Source organism: Electrophorus electricus, chromosome 4 (genome assembly GCF_013358815.1).
Source record: "Electrophorus electricus isolate fEleEle1 chromosome 4, fEleEle1.pri, whole genome shotgun sequence".
Taxonomy (NCBI): Eukaryota; Metazoa; Chordata; class Actinopteri; order Gymnotiformes; family Gymnotidae; genus Electrophorus; species Electrophorus electricus.
In genome coordinates, this window is record NC_049538.1 from 9,343,977 (window position 1) to 9,369,923 (window position 25,947).

The 25,947-nt window shown below is 37.0% G+C and overlaps 2 protein-coding genes across 3 annotated transcripts in view; one reads left to right on the forward strand and one right to left on the reverse strand.

The window, feature by feature from the left end:
* Positions 1-5,348, forward strand: part of slc66a2 (solute carrier family 66 member 2) — a 23,116-nt gene extending 17,768 nt beyond the window's left edge. For both annotated transcript variants that reach the window (XM_035525304.1, XM_035525305.1), the window contains one exon: positions 2,531-5,348. In XM_035525304.1, coding sequence (XP_035381197.1) covers positions 2,531-2,738 — 208 coding nt within the window. In that variant the 3' untranslated portion in view covers positions 2,739-5,348. The remainder of the gene's footprint in view (positions 1-2,530) is intronic.
* Positions 5,349-5,441: 93 nt separating this feature from the next.
* Positions 5,442-19,776, reverse strand: kcng2 (potassium voltage-gated channel, subfamily G, member 2). The gene is made up of 3 exons (XM_027006650.2): positions 19,370-19,776; positions 10,902-11,797; positions 5,442-7,870 (listed from the first exon to the last, which is right to left on the reverse strand). The coding sequence occupies exons 2-3, from the start codon at positions 11,700-11,702 to the stop codon at positions 7,064-7,066; spliced, it is 1,608 nt and encodes a 535-aa protein (XP_026862451.2). The 5' UTR covers positions 11,703-11,797; positions 19,370-19,776; the 3' UTR covers positions 5,442-7,063.
* Between the last annotated feature and the right edge of the window lie 6,171 nt (positions 19,777-25,947).

Sequence of the window (25,947 nt, forward strand, 5' to 3'; positions counted from 1 at the left end):
TTCATTCATAATACTTAAAGTCACACTGATTTACTGGGAATATCTAGCTCGGTATAAACAAGTATGTTTTTGTTTGTTTGTTTGTTTTGGTGGGGATGCAAGTATGATGTTATTTGAAGCTTTGATGAGGAATACTCAACTCGGGTGTTTTTTTTCTCTCACTGCATCAAAATATAAGCACTGTACACACTGTAAAACACTAATTGTTGCTTGCTTTTTCACATGCTGGGAGTTTTAAGACTTGAAACACTTTATACTTCACATACTGTGTGGTTTCAAGTTTATAGGAAGAGGTGATTTTAGTTGTGCATCAGGTTCACCACATCCTTTTAGTTGAACTCCACATCCTTTCAGTGCTGTCCCTTTGTATCCTGTAGCAGCTCTGCTTTGCTGTGTGGGTGTTTGTTCCTCCTGCACTAGAAAGCGTTCCAGATTTGGTTTGGGAACATAAGCAGCCATTGGTGGTTTGTAGTGGCAGTTAGCATAGTAGGGAAGCATAGAGTCTGTTGCATAACACTTCTCCTTGGATGTCAGCTTGTCCCTGCTCAGCATGTATCACTATTTACTCTGTCTCTGACAGCATGCATCGCTTTTTACTTTGACACTGTCTCCAACAGCCACTGTGAAGTCTTGTTGAGTACAGTAGGTAAGCATTTTCATTAAAATGTAAGGTAAAATCTGTTAAACAGCATATAATTTAAGAGAAATATCCTAAACAAGATATATACTAACCCAACATAATAATGAGAAAGTAATGCATGGTTTAGCATCTTCTATATTAGACTACTGCAGTGTGTTGCTGTTTGGGTGCCCAAGCAAGTAAGCTTCAGCTAATGGGAGTGCAGCAGGCCATAACCTTGCCATCTTGCTGATCTACAGACCATACTTGACCATTTTGCTCCGCTGGGTTATTGCTGATCCCTCTGATTGTTTGCAGTGCAGTTGATGTAATAATCTTTAATATAATCACACAGGACTTACAAAGCAGGTACAGGATGTCATTTTTGAAAAATATTAATTAGGAGAGTTATAAAAAATCCAAGGCATTGTACATATCATAGAACATTGTAAAAACAAAAATAAATAAGTGGTGAAAATATGGCACATAAGTGACATTACTAAGAACAGGATATCCCTCTAAAATTGATAAGAAGACTAGGAATAAACTAGTCAGAGAGGCTGCCAAGATGCCTACAGCTGGGTGGCACTTTTTTTTGATGTGGTTATTTTACAATATAATAGGCGTCCTAAGACTCGTTCTTATTTATATAGATTTTGCTGGGATATTTGCATACGTTAAAATGTAACACTGAAGAAGGACTGTATGTGTGTGTGTGTGTGCGCGCGTGCGTGTGAGAGAGTATTGCTATTGTAGCGTCCGTTGTCAGACGGAGGAGGATGGTGTGTCCCCCCCCCCCCTTTTAAATCTTGGTTCCTCTCAAGGTTTCTTCCTCGTGCTCTAGGGAGTTTTTCATTGCCACTGTCGCCCTTGGCTTCCTCATTGGGGGCTTTGACTTTAAAAAATTATGGATAATAATTAATTATAATACTGTAATTGTCACTTTTTAAACATTTTCATTGAGCAGCATTGAGCTGTCACCCACAGTTCAATGCACCCAGGATCCTGAGGGCTGACAAATTTGTTACAGGTTATAATTTTTTTAGAATGGACAGTTTTGAGATTTATTTTTTCCTCCATCAGTCTGATGCTGTTTCTTCTTTTGAGATGATCAATTTAAAGAAGCGGTCTACAAGAAGAAATGCACCTGTTCAAACTCCATTAGGTTGCCATAACAACACTGTCCTGTGGCTCCACACAGCTTCATGTTCTGTAAAAACAAGTCATGATGATGAATTCCTGCTAAACAGTTTAGCCTTTTCAGAAGTTTTATTTGAATTTGTTTGTGCTGTTTATTTTCCAAGCCATAAAATAAGAGGAATCCTTGCCATGTGGTTATTTGCCATATGTTGTGAAAAAAACAAAACAATTTTGACCTACCTATTATTTGATACAGATGTTTGAAACATTTTTTTCCAAAATAAGGCAGCATGCTTAAACATCGTGTTTTACACACTGATTTCATGTGATGAGATCACAAAGACCAGAAAAAGAGTAGCAGTGAAATAGAAGTGCAAAGAACTTCCTCAGATGTGTTTTAACACAGACAGGCAGCTGTTCCTCACTAAAATATAACTGCAAGTTGATCATTATAGTTGCAGCCATATAAAGCTGTTATTAGATTGTGACACTACGATCGCTATATGTGATAAGCTGAGCCGTGTCTGCAATCTCTGGCTAGCCAATGATAAATTATGCAGCTCACTAATTAAAACTGCTTTATATGCTATTATCTAACATGCAATTTGATCGTAATAAGAGTTAATGTTCCTCAGTGGTGGTTTTGTAAAGAACAAGGAAACTTCATTTCCTCATCTTTCAAAACAATCTTAAAACATTTTTGTTTGTTACAAATGGAAATCGGTCTAAGTGAAAAATGTGCCATAATATTTCTTTCTTCTCTCTTTCTAGCATCAAAATGGTGTTGATGTGGACAAGTGGAGACACCTTTAAAACAGGTTATTTCATGGTAACTCAGGCTCCTATGCAGTTCTGGATCTGTGGCTTGTTGCAGGTGTGTGTGGACATCGCCATCCTCTCCCAGGTGTACTACTACAGCCGATACCCACAGAAACCTGCTTCACACACCACACACACCACAAGCGCTAAGGCACTGTAAGACACTGTATTCACAAGAAGCATCCACAGCAGGCATGGGCATACAAACTCTTAACATTTAAAATGTCTGAGTTTGGGAAGACTGTTGCCTGACGATGACCTGGACTTTTGTCACTTTTCATGTTTCATCGCTGAACTGATGGATTCTTATTTATTGTATGCTTGCGTATTACAGAAGGTTACATGTTCATGGGTGAATGACTGCATGCACACAGGCTCTGTACATGTATTTATGCCACACAAGATTCTGACCTCACTGCTCAGCTACTGTTTTATAGTCAGAAGCTGTATTTTTTGTATATGAGTCCAGGACAATAATTATTGAGAATAAAAATGTCTGCCTTAGATACAAAAAAGGGCTGGTTTACTTTCACAGAAGTAGTAATGTATTTTTAAAACAGCTTTTCCCACTGGACTGACAAACAATTGATGTATATTTCACCATTGTTATATTGTTTGTTGATGATTAGCCATTTAGTGCTTAGAAACTAAATGGGTTTGTGTCTTGCTGGTATGACTTCTGTTTGCTATGAATGTGTTGAGTTGTAACTCATGCTGTGTTCAAAAACACTCCCTTTATAATTGGCTTGCAGAAACTGGGAATATTCTTTTACAACCAATACTCCAAAAGAAAAAATATCCCACATGCTTTAAAGATTAATATGAGGAATGCATCATCCCTTTGCATCCTCTTATGTGAATTAGTCATTTAGTAGTACAGTCATTTCAACTGCAGGACCATCTGAGCGACATCATGTTGTTTTGGGTACTATCTCTGGATGATATTGCTGATTATCATTTGAGTTTTAAACCCTTAATCATGATGTAATCTGGGGCCAAAGGTTCAAATATATACTGTTCTTTGAGTGCTAAATGAAGGTGCTATTTGAAGTGTTGTAGTAAGGCATGCTCATAGTGAGTAATATTATTATGCACTCTTATGAGTTATTGAATATGTGGTGAATATTGATTTTAAAAAGGTATTTAGTGGGTAAAAGTTCAAGGCTGATATTCCTGAATCACTTCAGTAGAATTGTATGTAATTTTTCATTATAATACATTTTTGTTCTACCTTCTAAGTCAGATTTGATTATTCTGAGTAGTTTTAAAATAGTCCAGTGATAAGTGATATCGGTACAAAAAGTTATTTTGACTGGTGTGAAATAGCAATATATTCCCTTTTGAAATGCATTTGTACAGAAGACAATGCCATTTCTGCTATACTGGGCATTTTAAAAGCAGTGTTCTTATATGGATCTGTAGGGAAAGCTTGGGTGCTTGAAGAACTTAAATTTGAAACTGAACACAATGGGATACAGCATATTGTCATCTAGACATTTTCATTTTGTTCTGTAATTTCATTGTATTTTCTAGGCTGATGTTAAACACAAGGCATTTTGGGGACTCTTCTGTATGCTGATTTTTTAAGAAATCTGAATCATACACAGTTCTTGTTATCTGACTTTATTGTTTGCTAGTGCCAAAGCAAACCAAATGTTTTGTTGTGCACTAGGTAATAATTAATATACAATTTCTGTGTCAGTGCCACTCAATTATTTAAACACATTGTAGCACTTAATGTACTTTAGTACATTAATGTACTTTAATGTACTTAAGTGGTATTTTTAGATTTTGGTCATAATCGACAAAAAAGGATTGGACAAAGGTCCAACATAATCATACTACCATAAAATGACTGCCCAATCCTGGTCCACCAAAGAATGACTCTCAGATGAAAATGTGACTATATTATCAACAGTGGGTTTCTGCGAAGGTATAGGACTGGTTAGTTATGTATTCATGTATGATGCACCTTTATCTCTGTTACTGCTCATTGTCCTTGTTTTATGCATTAAAAAAACAGTTTGTATACTGTGTACTCCAACAAAATGCTGATCCAAGTAATATGTTATTTTTCTTACATTTGTATTCATAAATCATATCAGAATTATGTTTTGCATATGTATAAGTTATTTATGTTGAAAAGCTTGGATGTTCTTTTTGGGCAGTCATTGTTTATTTTTGTATTTTAATACAAAATGGTTTTCAACACCATTTTAGCTTTTCCAAACAATTATTGTCAACATTCTGTATTATGAAATGTATGAATTTCATATGTGAAATGTATAATTATTTTAGCCATATTCCGCCATGATAATATGCAAAATGTTTCTTGATGGGCTTTAAGTGTACATTTAGCATAATTTATGTTAAATCCAGTCGCCTTTTTTTATGTGTATTCATTGCATTTGTAATCAGAGAGCAACAGTTTACATGCTTTTAAATTTTATATATAGCTAAACAGGTGGCCTTTTAGTATATTTACTTCAAAATAATCAGCACTTTATAGTACAACATGAATGACTTTAAGCAACTTTAATGGTTCATTTACAATCTTTGTCAGACTTCATCAAAAGATTGTTGAACACGTATTTAATTCCCTATACATGGTTTTGCTGTTTGGCTAGAATGTTACATTTTTATGGCTTTATTTTGGTTTTATCTCACTAAAAATAAGTTTACTGCATGGTCAGATTGTTGCAGTCTGCTAAATGGTGTATGCGTGGTGAATAGACTAATAGTTCTTATTAAAATAGGATACAAGTTTGTATTCTTTGTGGCTGTTTACATTATCCCAGCATTTGTATTGGCAGAACCTGTATTGTCCTTTGTGAACATAGTGCTTACAGAGAATGTCTGGTCCTATATTTCTGCAGTAGGGCCAAGTCCACAATTATAATTTTAAAAAATTATATAAGCTCACATGATCTAGTATATGCAATGCCCTTTCATTTCAATTTTGAGAGGTTATGATTCAGTTCCTAAGGCTATCTGTTTGTTAACAAGGCAGAATACATAATAGATGCTACTCTGGCCTTATATTGGTAGCCTTGTGGTTTGCCACAGTATGTAGTAATAATAATAATAGAAATACAATTTGATTTAGTTAATTAATCTATTTGTATAGCACCTTTTATACTTTAAAATTCAGATCAAAGGAAGTAGCAAATAAAAGAAAGATTAGCTGAAATGCAGTAAAACCAATGGTAAAATGAATAAAATAAGTACTAAAATTCACTATTTTTGAAAAAAAATAATTAATTAAAAAAGAATGAAAAAAGGTCTGTGTTAAGCTGCTTATTAATTGTACTAATTGAAGATGCTAGATGTTTTGTGTGTTTTGTGAGAGTTCCCACAGTGGGATGTAATGTAAGTGGTTGCATTTGATGAAAGGTCAGTTGTTTTCAAGAACATAATTCCAGCAAGGGAACTCGAAACAAAATACTTTATATTTGACCAATTAACATCAAACAATGCTGTTTGAATAATGCACTATGCTACCAAAATGCATGTGGTTTAAGATACATAAATGTACTTAATGTTTTTCATTTTCAGTGTTTTATTACGCTATTATATTGGAATTTTTTTTTTTAGCTTGTACAGCAATACTGAATATAGCTAGAATTGTAAATGGCATGTTGAACAATAGTGAAAATGACAATAGACCTTGTTACACTGGCCATTTAGAAATACATATCCTATTGATGTATGAAAAATCTGGACGTTTGTGCTACTCCAGAGTATTTAAAAGGATCCTGAGTCTAGAGAAAACCTACATGAAAATATTATTTTCTTATTGAAAATGATCTATGCAGTACCTAATGTTTTAAAGTCATAAACAGCTCTTTGTGCTGTAAAGGTGGATGCAAAACAATTTAGCAGTCTTTTTGAAACAGAGCAAAGTGTCAATAGTTGGTCTGCCACTAATATGTGCTTAGAGGTGTGCTTTGCATGTGTAAACACAGATTTCAATTGACTTAATTCCACTCTGTCCATTCTATCACATGGTGAATGCAATTGTAGATTCCCAGTTTTATGCTGCTGACCAGTAGTATGCCCCAATGGTTATAAGCCACTGAAGTCTCATTATTTTCTTATTTCTAATATTTAAACTATTTACTGCTAATATAGTTTTAAAACAACACATAAAGCACAGAAATTCTCTGTGCATACATATTTTTCAGTTGTTACTAGCTGTTAGTGAAGACATACAGAAATCAGAAATCCTCAATACAAACAAAAACTGATTGCAGAAAACAGGCATCCTAAAGGAAGATAAATATGGTTATATAATGTCATTTTTGACATTTCAATTTGGAAAAATTCATATTCATACACACACACAGTTAAAAGTAAACAGTGACATACGTTTTCCTCATATTTGCCCATATTTTCAATCATACCTTTGGCTCTACTGCCCCAGTACCTTTAGTAGGCACTTGTAAGCAGGCATCCTTTCTCTACTTCCTATATTTTCTGTTTTCTTTAGTGATTATTAGGTGACTGCCTAACCTCTGGAGCCACTGGAATTGCCATAGTTACAGATCTGTGATGGAGTGCGCTGGCAACTACAGTGTGTTCAGTGATTCCATGGAGGGAGCTGTCTGTATCCTGCGAGTCCTCGCTGTTTTGGGACTTGGCACGACTTTCCTCTTCCTTCAGCTCCAGGTAGGAGCGGGAAAATGTGTGGAATATGGATGTGACTGGAAATGCCATGAGTAGAATTCCACTCAGGATGCCACTCAGTGCCACCACCTGTCCTGGAATACTGCGAGGCACCATGTCACCATATCCAACTGTCGTCATAGAGATGACAGCCCACCAGTAGCTGCCAGGGATGCTGGTAAACTCCTGCTTGGCACCCATCTCGCTCTCAGCCAAGAAGACTAGAGGAGAGAACAGTGCCATGGCAACACATAGGAAGAGCAGTACCAGGCCAAACTCACGCGTGCAACGGCGTATGGTCAGCCCCAGCGTCTGCAGACCTAGAGAATGACGCGCTAATCGCATCACATAGAAAATCCGCAGAGCTCGCAGGACACGCAGCACCAAGCCCACCTTCTCCAAATTGTTTCCTGAGGCAGTAGGTCGGTTGCTCACTGACACAGAGTCCACAATCAGAGTGATGTAGTAGGGTAGGATGGCCACTATGTCAATGATGTTGAGTGGTGTGCGCAGGAATATACATTTGTCCTGTGTTTGGATGAAGCGCAGCAGGAATTCGAAGGAAAACCATCCCACACAGACCGTCTCCAGGACAAAGATATTGTAGCATCTCTGGGAGCACTCACCCTAGAGAGAACATAAGGGAGGGTGGATAAGTATTTGGTGTTTGTGCTCTATTTTGATTTCTTTCTCTTCCATTTTATAACTTTTCATTGCTCCCAAATTAGCTGACTGGACTTAACCCTTAACCTGTGTCTGATTAATGAACAGATTCTCTTGGAATCAACAAGCTCTTGATGTGAAGAAATTAATAATTTTTCAATTTACATACAATATTTCTATGTTCACTATGAAAGACAACAATTATTTTCACAGCAGCATAACTAGACATCGGTGTCAAACTATACAGTGAGGAACACAAACAAGAAATCAATGGGAGGAGGTCAGTTGGTCATACCTAAATATTGGGTATGTTATTTATGGTCCATTTAATCTCAGTAAACCATAGATTTACTGAAATGACTATTTTCATTTCATAAACTGAGAGAAAAAACATAAATATGTTACTGGAAGAATTCAAAACAACCTTTTTTCTGATGATATTTAAAGGATTGAATGCAGTCTTTTGTTCATTTACAGTTGTAAAATGCATGCAATTGTAAACCAAAATACATGGTAAACCTGTGTGTGTGTGTGATTGTCCAGGTCTGTTTTATTAGGTGTATATATATGCACAATGGACAAAGCATATTTCCGTTTTTGGTAAAGAAAATTGTCATTAGCTCTGCACCTGGCAAATGAGCATGGTGTGCTGCTTTATTGTTGTCCTTCAATGGAAAGCTTTTTCACTAAGTGCATTTTTCTTTCCTCCATTTCATTCACAGTGCTTTTACACAGTATCAGATTGAAGGTAGACAGTTACCCACTTGAGCATAACCTCGCTGACCCTTTCTCAGAACGCACATCTGCTTTAAACAAAAACACTGCAACAGGATTACCTGCATAGTTGGTAGCTGTTCTACAGCTGATGGATTTAATATGAAAAAGCAGAATCATGTTGGGAAAGAACATACCAGTAAATATTCATGATCTTCAGTAGATTAGATATTATTTTGCAGAGTTCAGGTTCAGTGTGTGAAAATGTTACAAAAAAAATAAATTGGCAGGAAGTGACAGCTCCAGTGATTTTATAGTGATTTGAATTGTCTGCCCCCACATTGTTTTAATTATTCCCATGGAGGAGTGAAGACAATTATAGGTGGTCTCCAAGGCTTCCCACACTTATTAAAGCCTGACAGCATCATAATTAATTCAGACTGCTTATTCAAAGACTTAATTTGGATTTTTCTCTACAAATAAGACTTAATTTAGACTTTTTATATCGATCAATTCAGCATGAATAAAAATAGTTTATATATTGGGTTCATTCTCCTGCTTTTTACCTGAGCTATTGCTTTGTATTCATCTTTTCCGGATATCAGTAAAAAAGAGTAATGTGAATATGCAACTGTAGACATACATGACCTAAAGTAAATAACTGATGTCTAGCTACTATATAATATATAGACACTATATAAACAGCAGTGTATGTCGTTAGAGTTAAATGTTTATTGCTTAAATGTTTATCTGGTACTTACATTAGCCTATGATGCAGTTCTGGTATTGATATTAGCCTATGATGTGATCTGGTAAGCTAAGTGGTAGACTGCTAATAATATGCTAAGATAATGATCTTCAAATCGGCAATACTAACCAGTGGTAAATTATATAATATTTTTTTGTTATTTCCTGTATTATTTCAGACCACAACATGACTCAGTTGTATGAAAATCATATGGTGTCCAGTAAAGAAAACATTTGCTTTATTATTTACAATATTATGTGTTATTAACATTATATTAGTAAAATATAAAAAATATGAAAATATTCAAAATATTCAAATATTTGAAAATATGATGGGTATTGTCAATACTGGTATATCACAACACCCCTAGAAGCTAATATCTTTTCCTTTTGGGCTATTTTTCCATTCTGGCTATAGATGAAGTTGTCCGAACTCATTGAATTATTGAGAAATCATTAAAAGGTAGCCTTGAACAGTCTTTTCAATTAGGCATGTCATAATGTCTCCTTTGTAGTCATCATTCGAAATTGACGTTTTACTCCTTCAGAATGCATGGCTGCTATAAGGAAATTCCATTGTGAAAATCAAGTTTCATTGGTCAGATTTCCTGCCATTTTGCTAATAGGCTTACATCACAGAACTTTTCAGAATGTCACCAGAATGGGCACATTCACAGCAGAGTCCCTGCAGATACTAATGAGCAGTTTTGATTAGTTACACTCAGATAAAAGTGTTCCTTATAGTAACCAAGAATATGTAGCCTGTATCAATAGAGTTTTTATATTACTTTTTTAAAACTAAATATGTTTGCTCTTTATTGTTTATATTGTTAATATTGTAGTGTCCATTGTTGGCCAGAGGAGGATGGGCCCCGTCCTTGAGTGTTGGCTCCTCTCAAGGTTTCCTCCTCGTGCTCTAGGGAGTTGTTCCTTGCCACTGTCGCCCTTGGCTTCTCACTGGCTGCTTGGATTCGGACATGTGTAAAGCTGCTTTGTGAACTGCAGCTGTTGTAAAAGCGCTGTATTATTTTTCCATCAGTTTTGTTATTGTTTCTCTGAAGGATTAGAAGGGTCTGACTACTCCCCACTAAAAGAAAGTTAGACTTCAAAATGTCATTCTTAAAAAACAGGTCTGCACACTGTTTTAAAAGAAATAGAGTGATTTTTTGATCAGACCCCTGTGCATTCCTTAACCTATCTCCACTTATTGCCCCATGTAGCTTTGATTGAGCACTTATAGGATTTTTCTTGATCTGCCTTTATTGGTGTCATCCAGGAGCTAGTTAACTTTTTTTTGTCTTTTTGTTTAACAAGCAGTGTGTGCTGAGAGAAAAACACCAAAGATATAATTATGATTCCCCCACAACAAATATTTGTCTTCAGAAAACTGAATGATAATACAGGCACATAAAACACTATGAATAACAAAATTATGAAAATTTGTGCAGCATACATACACCTGTCTCTTAATAATGATTGCTTTATGTCTCAGATACCTGAGAAAACAGTGCAAAGTGGGTAAGCCTACACTTACCCTTTCTTCCTCTTCTCTTAGGTCTGGCATGGTACTAGTACACAAAGTAACCGCAGTGATGACTACAAACACCACTGACAAGAAGGCAAAGATCTTCCCTGGCAGACCTGAGTGCGGGTTCTCCACCATGTCCCTTAGCTGGCGCATGCATCCAGCCAGCAAACCCTCTTGCTGGGCCCTGGCTCCCCGTGCCTCCTCACAGGATTGGGGTAACACCAGCTCAGTGTCTTCCTCCTCCTGTCGCATGTGCTCGCGTTGCTCCTCCTGTCTGTACCGCAGCTTTCTCAGGCAGCACCACTCCAGGCTGGCCTCCTCCACACCCCAGTACAACAGCTCTTCCTGGAATGACAAAGCACACATCTCCCGCAGAAGTCGGAGCTTACCAGCAGCCATGAATGTCACAATGGAACGGAAAGCACTTGGGCTGCGGTCAAAAAAGAACTCATTACATCTTGCATCATAGTCATCACACAAATCTAGGATTTCTTCTGCACTGCTGCAGTTGTGCAGCTTCCCCAGCCGTGTCAGCGGGAACTCCTCAAGTGTTGACCATGGGATTCGGTAACGGATACCACCGACATTAATAATGGCGGTATTGTCAGTTGAGAGAGTTTCATCTGTAAAAGCTGTTTGACATTGAATTTCTTCATCTTGACAGAAAGGCCTCAGAAGATGTTGGGCACGTTTGTAGAAGATGCCCTTTTTGGTGCTAATTTCCAAAGGATTTTCTAAAGGGTTGAAGTTAAAGGTGGTAAACTGATGTTCAGTGTTGCCTGCAAGGAAGGCCACCTCCTGGTACATCTCTGCTGCTCAGCCAGCTGGGCCACACACTTATATGAATCAGAGAATTGAATTCACCAGCTGGCAATGACCCCTCCACACTCCGTACTGATTCTCTAAGTGAGCAGAAAGATTAAAATTAGGATTTCATGTTAAACCTTCGCCACCATTTACAATATCTGAATTCATCAACAAATGCCTACAGATTTTTGGCTGTTAGTCAGTTTGATGTCCACAGCAATCACCAGTGTGAACTCAAGCCTTACTGTTTTGAAATCTCTACAGAGCACTGTATGGGAGACTTCAATGGGAAATACAAGAGGTTTGAATACTTTAAGTACATTGTTTAAGGAAAGAGTCTAAGGATCAGAGATCCTTAGACTTAGATCTCTCTGTCAGAGAGAATACACATAAGGAAAATATACACATGGATGTTATTTTCATATGTGTGTTTGTATGTAAATAAGTTTAAAAAAAAAACCCAGCCTTGCATTTTCCTTTTCCATGGAGCAAGCAGCTAAGCATCTGCTAAATGCTGTAAATGTAAATTTAAATGCATTGTATTTCCAAAGGATATAAAAACAAGTGCAGTAGTTGTTTTAGTAGATATATTGAGTAATCATTTTTCTTCAGTTGGTAAATATAATGTATAATTTGTCTGTTACTATATATATCTGCCCTTTACCCCAATGATTGGTTCATAATCGTCATAAATGGGAAAGCTGATGTCATGATGTTACTGAGCCTCAACCCGTCTCAGCTGCCATGCCTACTCCCTTCACCTCCTGATGTCTCCTCCTGTAGCCCACCGCACCTCCACCCCAGCCAAATACTTCTCTGTTGCCCTTAATGGACGTTCTCTTGCGGGATGGGTTCATACACACGCACACCACCATGACCAGACATAAATTTCTTTTTTTTTTTTTTTTTTTTTTTTTTTTAAATTTTTTCTCTTTCACTACTTATTCTGCCCCTTGTTGTCTATATTGTTACTATTGTGGTGTCTGTTGTCAGCCAGCGGAGGATGAGCCCCCCTTTGAGTCTTGGCTCCTCTCAAGGTTTCTTCCTCGTGCTCTAGGGAGTTTTTCCTTGCCACTGTCATCCTTGGCTTGCTCACTGGGGGCTTGGACTCGGTCATTTATAAAGCTGCTTCGTGACAACATCTGTTGTAAAAAGCCCTATATAAATAAATTTGACTTGACTCGACATTTTCCCCTACCACAACATGCTAACATTACTAACCACTGACTACCTAGCAACCTTAGTGGAACACAGCTCACTTTTACTCCCACTTTATACACATTTTGACAAGATGAAGTTACAGACTACAGCTAGCTACACTGATGTAGCAGTATGAACACTTTAATAAATTGGAAATTAAATTGTTATCACCCAGATTCCAGGGAAAGTGTAATTAATGATTGATTAATAGTTAATTTTAACAGATATTAATTTAGTATCAACTCATAAGTGACAAGTTCTTTAATATAGTCATTAAAGCCTATACCAAAATTAAACACATCACCCGCAGACCACGTTTTAGTCGATAAATATTAATTCAGTGATAATCAGCAACTAGAAAATGCACTGAAATTATAAAATAAGAGGTGGTACCTTATCAAACATTGCATTAAAGAAAACCGCTATAACAAAAGGAAAATTAACATAACAGAAATTATTCATTTATGGTGGTTCATTTATGGTGAACCAAGCATGATTAAAACAAAACAAAAAAAATTTTTGATTACACTGATTATTGATTGATTATTCTGTAAAAGCAGGTGATTCCTTAACCTGTTGCCCAAGATTTACAGTTACCCAATGGTCATTAACCACTGTAAATAGAAATGGAGTTATTATGCCATACTTGGTTTCAACAGGGCCTTTTAATTCAAACTTGCCATGTGTTTGGGTTTGGACCAGACTAAAGGTGGATTGCTTTTGCTGACTAAGCCCATGACTTAGTTTAGGGGACTAGAATTACCCTGCAATGACCCAGCAGTTGATGGAGGAGATCATCATCTGGTTGTCTTGAAGCTGGACCTTTTCAGGGATACCAGGATAGCATTTTCAATTTCTGTAATTCTCTTAACTACCTAAACTGAACATCCAAGCTTAATCATCATTAGCCAAGTGACAAAGGAGTTTGTCAAAGTAACAATAACAAAAAAAGAATCCAAAATATTCTTGCATAATTGCATACCTCACGGTCTTTGAATTTGTCGCATATCTCAATGTAATAACATGCAAATTAAGATTTCCCTACTTGTTTATTATATGGGGCTGCAGGTAAGGTAAATGATCAGAGGGGTGACAATCAGTCTCAACAGTCAATGCACTTGCACATTCCATTGATGATGATGTTATTTTCAGGATGATGGTGCATCTTGCCACAGCACAAAAAAAAAAAAAAAAAAAAGGCATATCAACTCAGTGACACAGTTAGCAAACAGACTGGAACCTAATTCCAAATGAAAATGTAGGGTGGAAATTTTCAAAATTGGTCCATGATAAGGCTGCATCCTGCAAAACTGATCTATCAACTGCTGCTCAGTAAAGTTGGAGCCAGTAGAATATTGTTTTCATTAGCGAAGTCCACAAAAGCCTGAAAAGGCACAACATATTGTGATTTTTTTTGTCAAAATTGTTTTGGCTCATATCTGTGATTTGTATATTTCCTATGAAGAAAAAGATTGGCTGAAAATCCTGTAAGTTTGGTGATTCCATAATTTTTGCCAGGGGTGGTAGGAGTGGCCATAAACTCTGCTCCTGCTTTCAGTCTAATTACCACCTTCACAAGTCCTAGACTCGTTGAACGAGGAGTGTTAGGGTAGAGACACACCAAATTGACACTGAAGATCTAACACCAGCTGCGAGCAACTGATGATCGTCTTCCATCTGCCCCCTTGTTGCCTGTTTGTATTTAGACTCAAACACACCAAGCAGACTACAGCTGATGAAAGGCACACATGTATGCTCTGTGCAAAAGAAAAGAACTCTTCTGTGTCAGGAGGTGCAGCAGACTGTGCTTAGTAATCTTAAAAGGAACCCGCTGCTTTCTGAAGGCGTGTGCTTCTTATGTGTATACTTATGAGCAACTCTCTCCTCTTCTTGAGCTCCTTCCTTCCATAAAATCGCATTTGGCAATGTGAAGAAGGTAATGTAAAGGTTCTCCAAATAGTTAGCACAGCTAAACTACTTTCCTAGAACACTGCCTTGGTAGTTCAAACCACAATGTGAAGAAAAAAAAAAAAAGGTTTATGCCAAAAAAAAAAAAAAACCTCAGAAAACTCTCTCACTGATAACACCAATTCAACAGGCACAACCAGCCAAAACAGTACTGACGAGTACGAATTAGAGCTAATAGTGCAAAACATACCCTAATGAGTACAGGTAATGGGTGGCCACTGGTGACATTCAACAGCCTAATTTACAAGCCATTACTCAGTGAAGAAGGTGAAGTACTATAGCAATGGAATAGTCCATTTTTATACCTGCTATTTACTAAAAGTAGATCTAAATTTTCATTTGTTCCACAAGCATTTCAGTTTTAATGTACATAATACTAAGTGTATTAATGTACTTTATATGTACATTTATATTTATATACATACATAAGCTAAGTAAATTAAAAATAGAAGTTGATGTGTAGGAACAGTTTTGGTCCAAACAAAAATATTACAGGATATACTGTTTCTAAATTACAACAAATACAGTTATTTCTAAAACTTTTGTAGTATTGCAACAGCATCAAATTATATTACTCAAATTGCCCAAAGGTCTGCATTTGACTCACATTTCAAGTAACATCTACTTTAGCCATGTTAACTTCAGCTTTGCATTTGCTGTCAGTAGTTTCTGAAAAGCAGCTGCGTAAAGGTAACTTATATCTTCAGTTATGTGTATTAATTAGTTTCTGATATACTTCGCTGACAGCATACATGTGCACCATGTCCCTCACTAGGTAATGTGAGACAGCATCTGTGTTTTCCGTTTGTATTTCTCATTCGGCGTAACATTCACAAATGCATCAGTAATTGTTGGGGTTTTATTGTCATGGAGGGGGCATTTTTACACGCATTTTTGATTTGTGCAAGACATTCATTGTAAAGTTTTGGGTGTTGTCTGAGATGTTGGTATTAGATATATTTCCACACGAATATAATGGGGTTAAGGGCGAACACATCGGCTCGAATGAGTGAGTACAGGTAGGCTAGTTAAAACCAGAATCATAGCAAGTCATGACAGAAACGAGAACATTCCTAGACAGAGTAAAACAAGCGAAAGCAAGTTTAATGAACAAAAATCAAATAAAGCAAAGGAATTTCACAGTACAGAGATGAACAGAAAGACTAAACAGGTTAATGGGCATATAGCATATGACTACAAAATATAACTAAGAACATGAGAGAGCTAACAAAACCAACTAACAGAAGATTAAGATGCACCTGAAACAAACGAACATCTGAAAAAAACACAAGAGATGGGGTACACACAGAATGGAGCTAATTAGGAAACCAAACAGGAAAAAAGAAGGAGAACAAAACACAAGAATAGGCTAGGGAAATAAAATTAGAAACAAAGGGGCAACCAGAGGGCTACAGACCAGACAAAGGAAGACAAAAAGAATCCAGGACGTTACTAGCGAATACCGAGACAACCAGGGAAGCATAACTATGAAGAGAAGAGAATGACCAGCAATGTATGAATGTGAACACAGAGCTTAAATAGGAACACAAATGAAAGACAAACCAGGAACAGCTAGAAACTATGGAGGGAGGAGACAAGGAACCATGGAAACAGAACAAACATGGGAAAACAGAAGTAAAGGCAGGTAACCACTCCTGTGGAAGAGTGGGGGGATGGAGGGTGGTTGTGGTACCTCATCAACTTTATATCTATATACAAACAATGGTCTTTATGACATCAATAAAGAAAAAGATAAATATAAAGTCAATGTCTCCATTGGGGGGTGGGGGGTATCCCAACAAAACAGAAGTGCTTCTATTAGACCCACAAACAGCTAAGACCTTGTTCTCTAAAAACTCAATGAATCTCAGTGGTCTCCCATTCACATCTTCTTTAACAGTTAAAGATCTTAAAGTGATTATGGATCCCAGTCCCTCATTCAAAGCTCATGTAAATAATATTTCTAGGACCACCTTTCTCCACCTCAGGAACATTGCAAAGATTAGGAACATTTAATCTGTTGATGTTACACAGCCTCAAGCATCCATGTGAGGGCACTGAATCATAGTCTCTCTTGTCGTCAATCCAGGCAGTGCACAGGTTGGTCTGTCTAGTCTTACAGTCTTGATTTTCCCCACTGTGACACCCCTGCTTAGGATGGGTAATTAAGTTATGCACGCAACTTCCGAAAACCCATGGAACTTCAGAAATTATGATATTTGTGATTACTACCATTTTATCGTTGGTTTGACTGATACAGATTGAACAAATGACTTGTTCATGATATGCATTTTTGTGTATTTACTGTTGCAAGGTTATACAGAATACAGCCTTAAAGAATAAATACCTGTCTAAATACTTATTTAAAAATACCTATTTAATTACCTATCTAAATAATTTAGTTAGCTAGCTACATTCATAGTGTGTTACTAATGTACAGCATAGGCTACATTTTCATTCCACGTTTGATGGTTTAGCTGGTCTGCTACAATGACAAGTTTGGACATGTTGGTCATCCTGGTCTTATTGTTACTCATCTTATTCTTATCTGAAGTGTGATGTTTTACATAAATGCAAAATATGATTTGAAATGAATAACACATTTTTAATGTAGGTATTTAGACAGAAACTGAGTTGTATAATATTCTCATTAGGTTGAATGGAACTATTTTAGTAACAGTCTGAATGTAGCTAGATAGTTATTTATATTTGTGTTAAATGGGATTTTTAAATGGGATTTTTTTTTAAATCAGCATCCTTTAAGGCTGTGTTCTTTACAATATAGCAGTGGTTAAATAAGCAAGAATGTGAAACACGAATAGGTCAGTTGTTTATTCTGTACCATATTCCAATGATAAAACCGGTAGTTGCAAATATGAATTACTTTTCATTAGCCACAGTTGCTGTGTCTCCCAAGAATCCATCCCTTCTCCACATCCCCTGGAATCAACACTTCCACTGTGTTGTGACTGGAATTGTAATGTTTTCTGAAGTTGCACTGTGTTTCAAATATGTTCAGCACATGTTGTCATATTTAATAAGGTGTATTCTAAATTGATATAGCATTTATCATGTTTGTAAATTGTAGCACATGTCATTTTGATGAATATGCTTTGTGTATTTGCAGTGCATGTTTAATCTGCAATGCGATGGGTAATGTGCATCGCAACGGGACTTCTCGGCCACCATACTTACTCGTTGCCCATGGTGATATTTATTTGGCATTTATAAGTATAGGACTCTTTGGTATCAGCGTGACGTAACACATTTAAGGGAACCTAACTCCAGGTTTGCAATGTTTAGTCTCACTGGTTAGTCATGTATGTATGTATATACATTGGGGTGGGGGAGGGGAGTAGACTTCTCGACCCAGGAAAGACATGCCTTCTGCACTGACTGATAATGTTGTCATGGTGACTGATGTGGCTCTTACAATGTGGATGTTGAGTCTTTAAAGTAGAGTAATGACTGCCCTTTCCAGTTTTAAAATAGTCGTTATTGCCCTGCAGACAAGCACTTTACTCCTGCTGCTCTAACCAATCATACTGCACAAATCAAATTTCTGCATGGTATTAGTTTTGTGAACAGTTTGCTTTTGGACAAGCAAAAAGATTCTCACCTCCACATTTGCACTAGATTCAGTTTTGTTGTATATGTTTATTTATAGTGAGGCAGACATAAAGCATCAGTAGTATAAACTGAAGAGAAGCTATCAGACACAAGCACTTAATTGCAGTTGTTAATTTATTTGGATTTGTTTAAATGAACTAGTGTGAATAAATATCATTTTTATTCTCCTAATATTTGCTTAGGTGTGTGCTCTCAGACTTTCTTTACTGCACAAGACCAGTTAAATAAGGACGGTGACAGCAAGGTGTAACCAATAAAGTATGGCATAGGTTTTGGGAACTTCAGGGTTCTGCAATGCAGTAATTTACTGTATTTTCCATCCTTTTTTCAAAGCTATGCAGTCTCACTGCCAAATTTGCACTGGTGTTAGTTGTGCTGTTTATGTTTTCTTTATGATTGAAAAGACACAGATTGCAGGTACTTTAAACAGAAGAGTAACTGTCATGCACAACTAATGAATTGCAAATGTCGAACACACCCCAATCTGTAAGAGGAAAAATCAACGATATTATTACGTATAACAGTCTTATGCACTTTTCTCACATATTTTGATCGACGGAATGACGCTACGCTATTAAACAAAAATGTTACAAGGATAAGCACTGCACCTTTGAATTCAGAAATATGGATTCAAAACCATGAGTCTATCTGACCGTTCAAACTCCTCCGCAATTTCACAAATAATCACTTTTATTCAAAAACATTTGGATATGCTTTACATATTTGAAGGATATTTAAGAGCAGTATAGTGCCATTTATCAAATCCATTATGCTTAAATATCATGCACGATAAATGTAATGCACGATGGAATCAAATCTACAGATAGAACTAGATGGTGAAAACAAGCATGGTTATACAACGGACTTACCCATTTGCTTCACATAAATCCAGTCATGTAGTCTGCTCTCCCGGTTTCGATTTGTACGAAAAACGCAATAAAACCTTTTCAGCATCTTACACTGTCAATATGTATGATTCTGGTTTATCCCAGATTTCCCCCATTTGAACTGACCCATATGCAAAAACAAGTTCTACCACGTCTTAAAGTTCCTCAGCATACAGCACCAAAGAAACAGAGGTCCACGACTCGCAATCAACAGAGAGCGCACTTCGTTTGAGTTTACAGACAGCTCATTTTTCCAGAGAAATGCTCACAGGCGGGTAATTTCCTTATATTCTAAAGCTATTTTGAGTCAGTATATCGGCAGCAGACCTAATATAGAAGTTGTCCTGTTTTACATCGCTTACTACACAGCACACTTAGCACGGCCAGAGTTTGAACTGCTCAAGCGCAAAGACGCGCAAGCCCCCTTGTTTGCCAGTAGGACACAATTGCAGAGCCGCAGCGCCGCAACTTTAGACCGTTTCAGACCTGCAGTTTCAGCCCCCCTTACGAGTACTCCCTAGTGGCACATTTCGAAATTGCAGTCGCACTTTCAGCTAATTTATTAAAAAGACGCATTGAATACGTATTATGCAAACATGTTTATTTTAAAAAGTAGATCGAACCTATATATTACCCATATTTTCAGTCCAGAAAATCCATTAGTGGTTTTTTTTTCTGTACTGCTGTCTCGAGACCACAATTTATTGGTCTTGTGATCTTAAAAGTTTTCTCAACAAATTTTTGTCATGGTGACGAAATGTAACGCGCTACATTTACTCCGTTACATTTACCTAAGTACATTTTTGAACAAATTGTACTTTTAAGAGATGTTTTAAAATAGTACTGTTACTGGAGTACATATGCGAGGTCAAAAATGTACTTTTACTCCGTTATACATGTAAACGTTCCTCTCGTTACATTTTAAAATACATTTTACATTTTATACGTTGCGCCACCACCTGTCAAGTCTTGGAGAGTTAGTGAAATTCCTAAAGATGATCACTGAGTGCCACAGCTTTGCTTTAGAAAGTTAGACAACTGGACAGTAGACCGAGACAATGAACACCGAACAGGGCACACTTTCCGGCATGGAAAAGTAGTTCGCAAAATATCCTTTTCTGTAAGGATCACATATCTTTGTATGAAATCGGTGTTATCTCCTAATGTGCATTATTAACATGAAAGTAAAGTGTGGTCCGATATTAATGATATTCTGAGAAAAAAAAGGCTAGCCTACTACAAGCAGCAGAAAAGGCAGCTGAACTGAACTGATGGCATGCAGCAATGCACGCCCATTTTGTGGCATATTTTACATATTATAAAAATTATTCTATACATTTAGATTTCTTTCGACCACATGCAGACGCAGTTGTTAGTTGTTAGCTAGGTAACGTAGGATATCCACCTAGGTAGCCGGTTTGACTAATCGGTCGCCTAATTTCAAGTTAAGTACAAAGAACTATAAGATGTCTAGTAAACTACCTTTGGCAAGAGCTCGGAATATTCCCACAGCCTGTACTAATCACAAAGTGATCACCAAATCCAATGCGATACTTGTGGCTTATGCTATATGCACAGTGCATAGTCCATATGAAAAACCTCATCTTAAAAAAACACACGAACTAAGTACGACAGACCCAGAGCAAAGAAAAACAGCTGTTTATTATGTATTTTTGCACACTGAATCCAAATATGTTTTCAGTTTTTTTTTTTACCATTATATTTACCGCTACATGTATGGCATTTAGCAGACATGATCTACCAAACTGCTTTTATCTGCCTACTTAGAACAAATAGCTTAGAACCGATTATAATCAGATATTATATATAGTATGCCTATGGAAAATCGGTACCAATTAAAGTCAAATCAAAATCAAATCAAATTTATATTTATATAGCGCTTTTTACAACAGATGTTGTCACAAAGCAGCTTTACAAATGTCCGAGTCCAGTGAGAAGCCAAGGGTGACAGTGGCAAGTTAAAACTCCCTAGAACACGAGGAAGAAACCTTGAGAGGAACCAAGACTCAAACGGGGGGCATCCTCTGGAAAGTGGAGTCCCTCTGTTGGCAGACTATTGTTGGACAATGAAGAGGGATGGTTCTGAGGCCAAATATGCGTGAAATTCATATACCTTGAGTAGTGTTTTTAACACACAGTTTTTACTTTTACTTAAGTAATAATTAAATTACTACTTTTACTACTTGAGTACAGTTTTTGGCTACTCTATCCACCATTATTAGGCACACATGCTCTACATCATGGATGAACGCATCCATTTTTACTTTAATCAGGTCCTGATACAAGAGGAAACACACAGGTACTAACACATGCCCACAGGGGGAAAAAAAAAAAAAAAAAATATATATATATATATATATATATATATATATATATATATATATATATATATATATATATTTATTTTTATTTTTTTTCTCTGTTTACTTGCATTACACCACAAGATCTTCTTTCCTAAAATTACATATTTCAAACGGCACAGTTTGGCATTGCAGGTATTATGAAGATAGGAGATAGGTCTTCTATGGAATACTATAATAGTAGTGTAAACAAAACAGTTTGGTAAGTTGTGATCTCAAAAAAACAACATTTGCTATCTTAATATCAAAAGAAAATACTGTCAAAATCAAATTCATTTATATAGTGATTTTTACAAGAGCCATTGTCTTAAACCAGCTCTGCAGATGTCAGATTCCAAACCCCCAGTGAACAAGCCAAACAGCTTAATTTAAAGCTATGTAGTCATTTGGCCTACTCCAAGTTTCTGTTAGACAGAATACATTAAATATACGATCTGTGATAGTATAATGTATTTGGTATGGTATAATTAATTTGACTGGCAGTGGTAGCTCAGTGATTAAGGTACTTGCCTTGTAATCGGACAGTTGCTGGTTCAAGTTGCCACTGTTTGGCCCCTGTGCAAGGCCCTTCAATTGCTCAAGTTGTACTTGATCATAATTGTAATTTGCTTTGGATAAAGGCATCAGCTAAATGCTGTAAATATAAGCACTTTAAATGTTATGGATCTAATATTTAGTAATTGTAGCTTTAGATCAAATGTGCTGGCAGTGTTTTGTGTCATTTACGTTAATACTAACTAGGTTATTTAAACATTTTTTAAAAATATTTTCTATATTTCTGCTTATAACAGATCCATTGATCACATACAGTGTCAATATCGTGGCCCTTGGGTAAAGTATAGCAATCAGCAGACGATCAGTTTAGCCAGGTCATGAGCACCTGGACAGACCACAGGTACAGGGACAGACACAGAGGGAGACCCAAGGATAGAGAAGGGAACAACCATGGGTACAGAGGCAAACACAAACAGAGACACAGGGAGAGAAAGGGCAACCACCATGGGTACAGGGACAGACACAGTGGGAGACCCAGGGATAGATGGGGAACAACTATGGATACTGAGATAGTCACAGAGGGAGACACACGGACTGAGAGGGGAACAACAGAGGAGCAGGCTTGAAGGCCAAAGGGGCTGCCACAGGAGCAGACTTGAAGACTTAATCAATTTATTAATTAGGGGCATTTGCATTTGCTAGTGCTTGAATGTTACAGACATGAGCACATATCTCACACTTGATGTGCTTTCACATAGCAGCTTCACTCCATGACATGCAACAACATGGTCTGGTGACTGGACTGTAGTTACAACACTTTTGTCTACATTCCATATATTGCTCCCATCAAAGTTGTATCTTTTTATGATATGTCCAAGGCTATTCTAATTCATAAAGAATATGAACCAGTCATCTTCTTCTCATTCCATATTTGTTTGTATTTGATATTGTGTTACTGCCAGTTGATATGCAAACACTCTGAACTAAAAGAAAGTGGACTAGAAAACAAGTACATGGACATAATGTTTCTGAATTTGTGCCTACGCTAGTGTTGAATTCTACTCTGGCTCCCGGTGGCTTACCTGTCTTACCTCACATGTCAAATAGTCAACCAACACTTCCTCCTGCACCTCAGAGAAAACCTTGTTGCTGCTCTCGTAACCTACACTGGGAAAGTCACTGGACTTTTGGTCTCAATTTTTACAGTGATCTGTAGCATCTGCTCAGTGTTGCTTTGAAATTAGCAGGGAGAAAATTGCATCACATTAGTCCTGATAAACTACAACTTGATCTAAGTCATATAATTTTATCTGCACTAGTATAAGTACTAAACAAAATATAGTCTTGGTAAAAAACTACTTTCTTACCTCAAAATCTGTGTTTTATTTTGGTTTTTTTTGTTTTTTTGTCTAATCTGCATACTCCAGTTTCCAACCTTAACAACTGTCATATGGGACTGGGGAGGAAATGGGTAAGCAATGAAATGATCATGTGACTTCTATCTTATCCTTCACTGGTGGGATTGGTGACGTTACAACTCTCCTTATGTTACAACCATACCTAGTCTCCTCTACATTCTTGCAGTTCCACAAGATCTGTGTGACTAATTGTAGCTTAATATTTCATGTATTAAAATGTGCAAATAGCTTGATCCTTTTGTGTTACACTGGGCAGTATTTGGCTAACATCCTGGCAGGATGTATTACAATATCCAGGAGGTTCCATGCAACGGGACTGGCCCAGTCTCAATAACCAGCAAGGGGAATGCTTATACGGGTAAACTAACATGGAGAGGTGAAACAGCAATCTTATTATCAAACTTGAGTGAAGACAGCTTTTCAGACTCATCATGGTAATAAAATAGTTTATTTCATTTAAGTCAACTTAAATTTCATGAGTTTGCCAAAAATTCTTTGAAAAACATAGAATTAGAATTGGAAAAAGAATCAACAAGCCAAACTAACTAGAGTGAATGGTGAGAGAATATTTCATAGATTCTCTCAACAAACATAACTAGGCTTGTACCAATCATTTCATTTTAGCTGACCTTTTACTTTACTTTACTTTAGTTCCTATTTGAAGAAAGAGACAGCTCAAGCTAAAATAAATAACCAAATAAACTGAGAAGTTTTGTGAACACGGGCCCAGGTGTGGATGCAGGCAATTCCCGAAACTTTAAAAGACAGGGGGTCCCAACTCCCCAGGGCTGGAACACAAACACACACAAAAAAACACTAGCATACTCCAGGACCAATAGCGCTATTATTAGTTATATTCATTGTTTGGCATCCCTCTGGGGTTTGTTGTGATAACCCATCTCTCCTTTGATTCAGTTTTAATCATGACAAAGGTCTGACCTGTACCTCTGAGAGATAAGGGCAAAGAATGTTTTTTTCTGTATTTTCACAAATCAGTAAATAATGCTGTTAAATTTAATCAGGTTGGGTTTGAACTTATGGTTACTTATGTATGATTTTCCTTTTTTGCTTTGTTTATGTGAATCACTATGTGGGTTTATTTTTTTCCATGGTCACAGGTGATCTGCGTTATGCTATTAGTGTGAAATGCGATTATGCTGATTGGACAAAACCCCTTTTTAAAGCAGAGAGTAGGCATTTTTCTGGACTGGAAGTTGAGTGTGAATGAAGACGTCTTGGTTGAGACCGGCCTATTGATTCAATGCAGTGCACATACAATAAAAAGGAAAGTTATTTTTCTTGTGTGTGAAGCAGATGCCTTTATCAATTTCACTGGGGGTTTTTTTCTACTTAAGAGTAGTTCCATTTGCAAGGGAATTGGGAATTGTCAGTGTGAGGCTGTAGAATTGGAGCAGCTGTACGTATGATGTTATTATAAGGAGTGATAAATGGATTGTGTGAGTGTTGTGGTGTATACGTTTTTGTTTTTTGTTTTTTTATTGGTGTGGGAGGCGCCATTTGATTTTTGTTAGTATTAAAGATTGGCTGCGTTGAGACATTGGAAGGGTTGAGTGAATTCCATGTGTCTCAGGTAATACGTGTGCTTTTCTTTTGGGATTGATTATTGTTTTTACATATTGCTTGGTGGAAAGAAATTGTGATTTAGGGTGAAAGTGGAACCGGCTTAGGCTGTATAATCACTTTAATCTCTGCCTTTTATGTTGCTTTTACTTTTTTGGCTGTCCTATTGTGTCTTGATAAATTTACCCTGATAGACTGAAGTGAGATTAACATGTGTGTCTTGGCGGTCTGAATAGTCATAAGTATAGTAATAGACAAGCGACCACTATGTTTGTTGTCAAAACTGGCAGATAGAGCTAATTTTAATATAAAACAATGCTTTTAATGCTGTTGGGGGGGGGGGGGGGGGATTGTGTCATAGGTGAGGGAGAAGATTAAATGGACCTGAGGAGAAAGAAGCATCCAGCGACCCAAGGCTATACTTATCACTTATCTCCATTTATGAGCTTATTGTTACTTTTAGTCCAAGTAGTCACTTAAATGTAGATGTGGAGCCACAATTGCTCCAGTGGGTCTGTCTGGTAGACTGTTTTCTGGGATGACAGCATCAGCTCATCTACAGGCGAGACCGGGACATTTCTTAGATGCTTTGTCACCGATGAACAGGTCTAGTCCAAAATTTGCATCATCTCTATCTGGCACAAGATATCTGCTCAGGGAGATAGAGAAGTGGATGGCTTGGGGG

Coding starts and splice junctions, on each gene's coding strand:
- kcng2 (XM_027006650.2), bottom strand. CDS start 11,702: ATGTACCAGGAGGTGGCCTTCCTTGCAGGCAACACTGAACATCAGTTT. Junction 7,871..10,901: donor TAAGAGAAGAGGAAGAAAGG/GTAAGTGTAGGC, acceptor TGTTCTCTCTAG/GGTGAGTGCTCCCAGAGATG.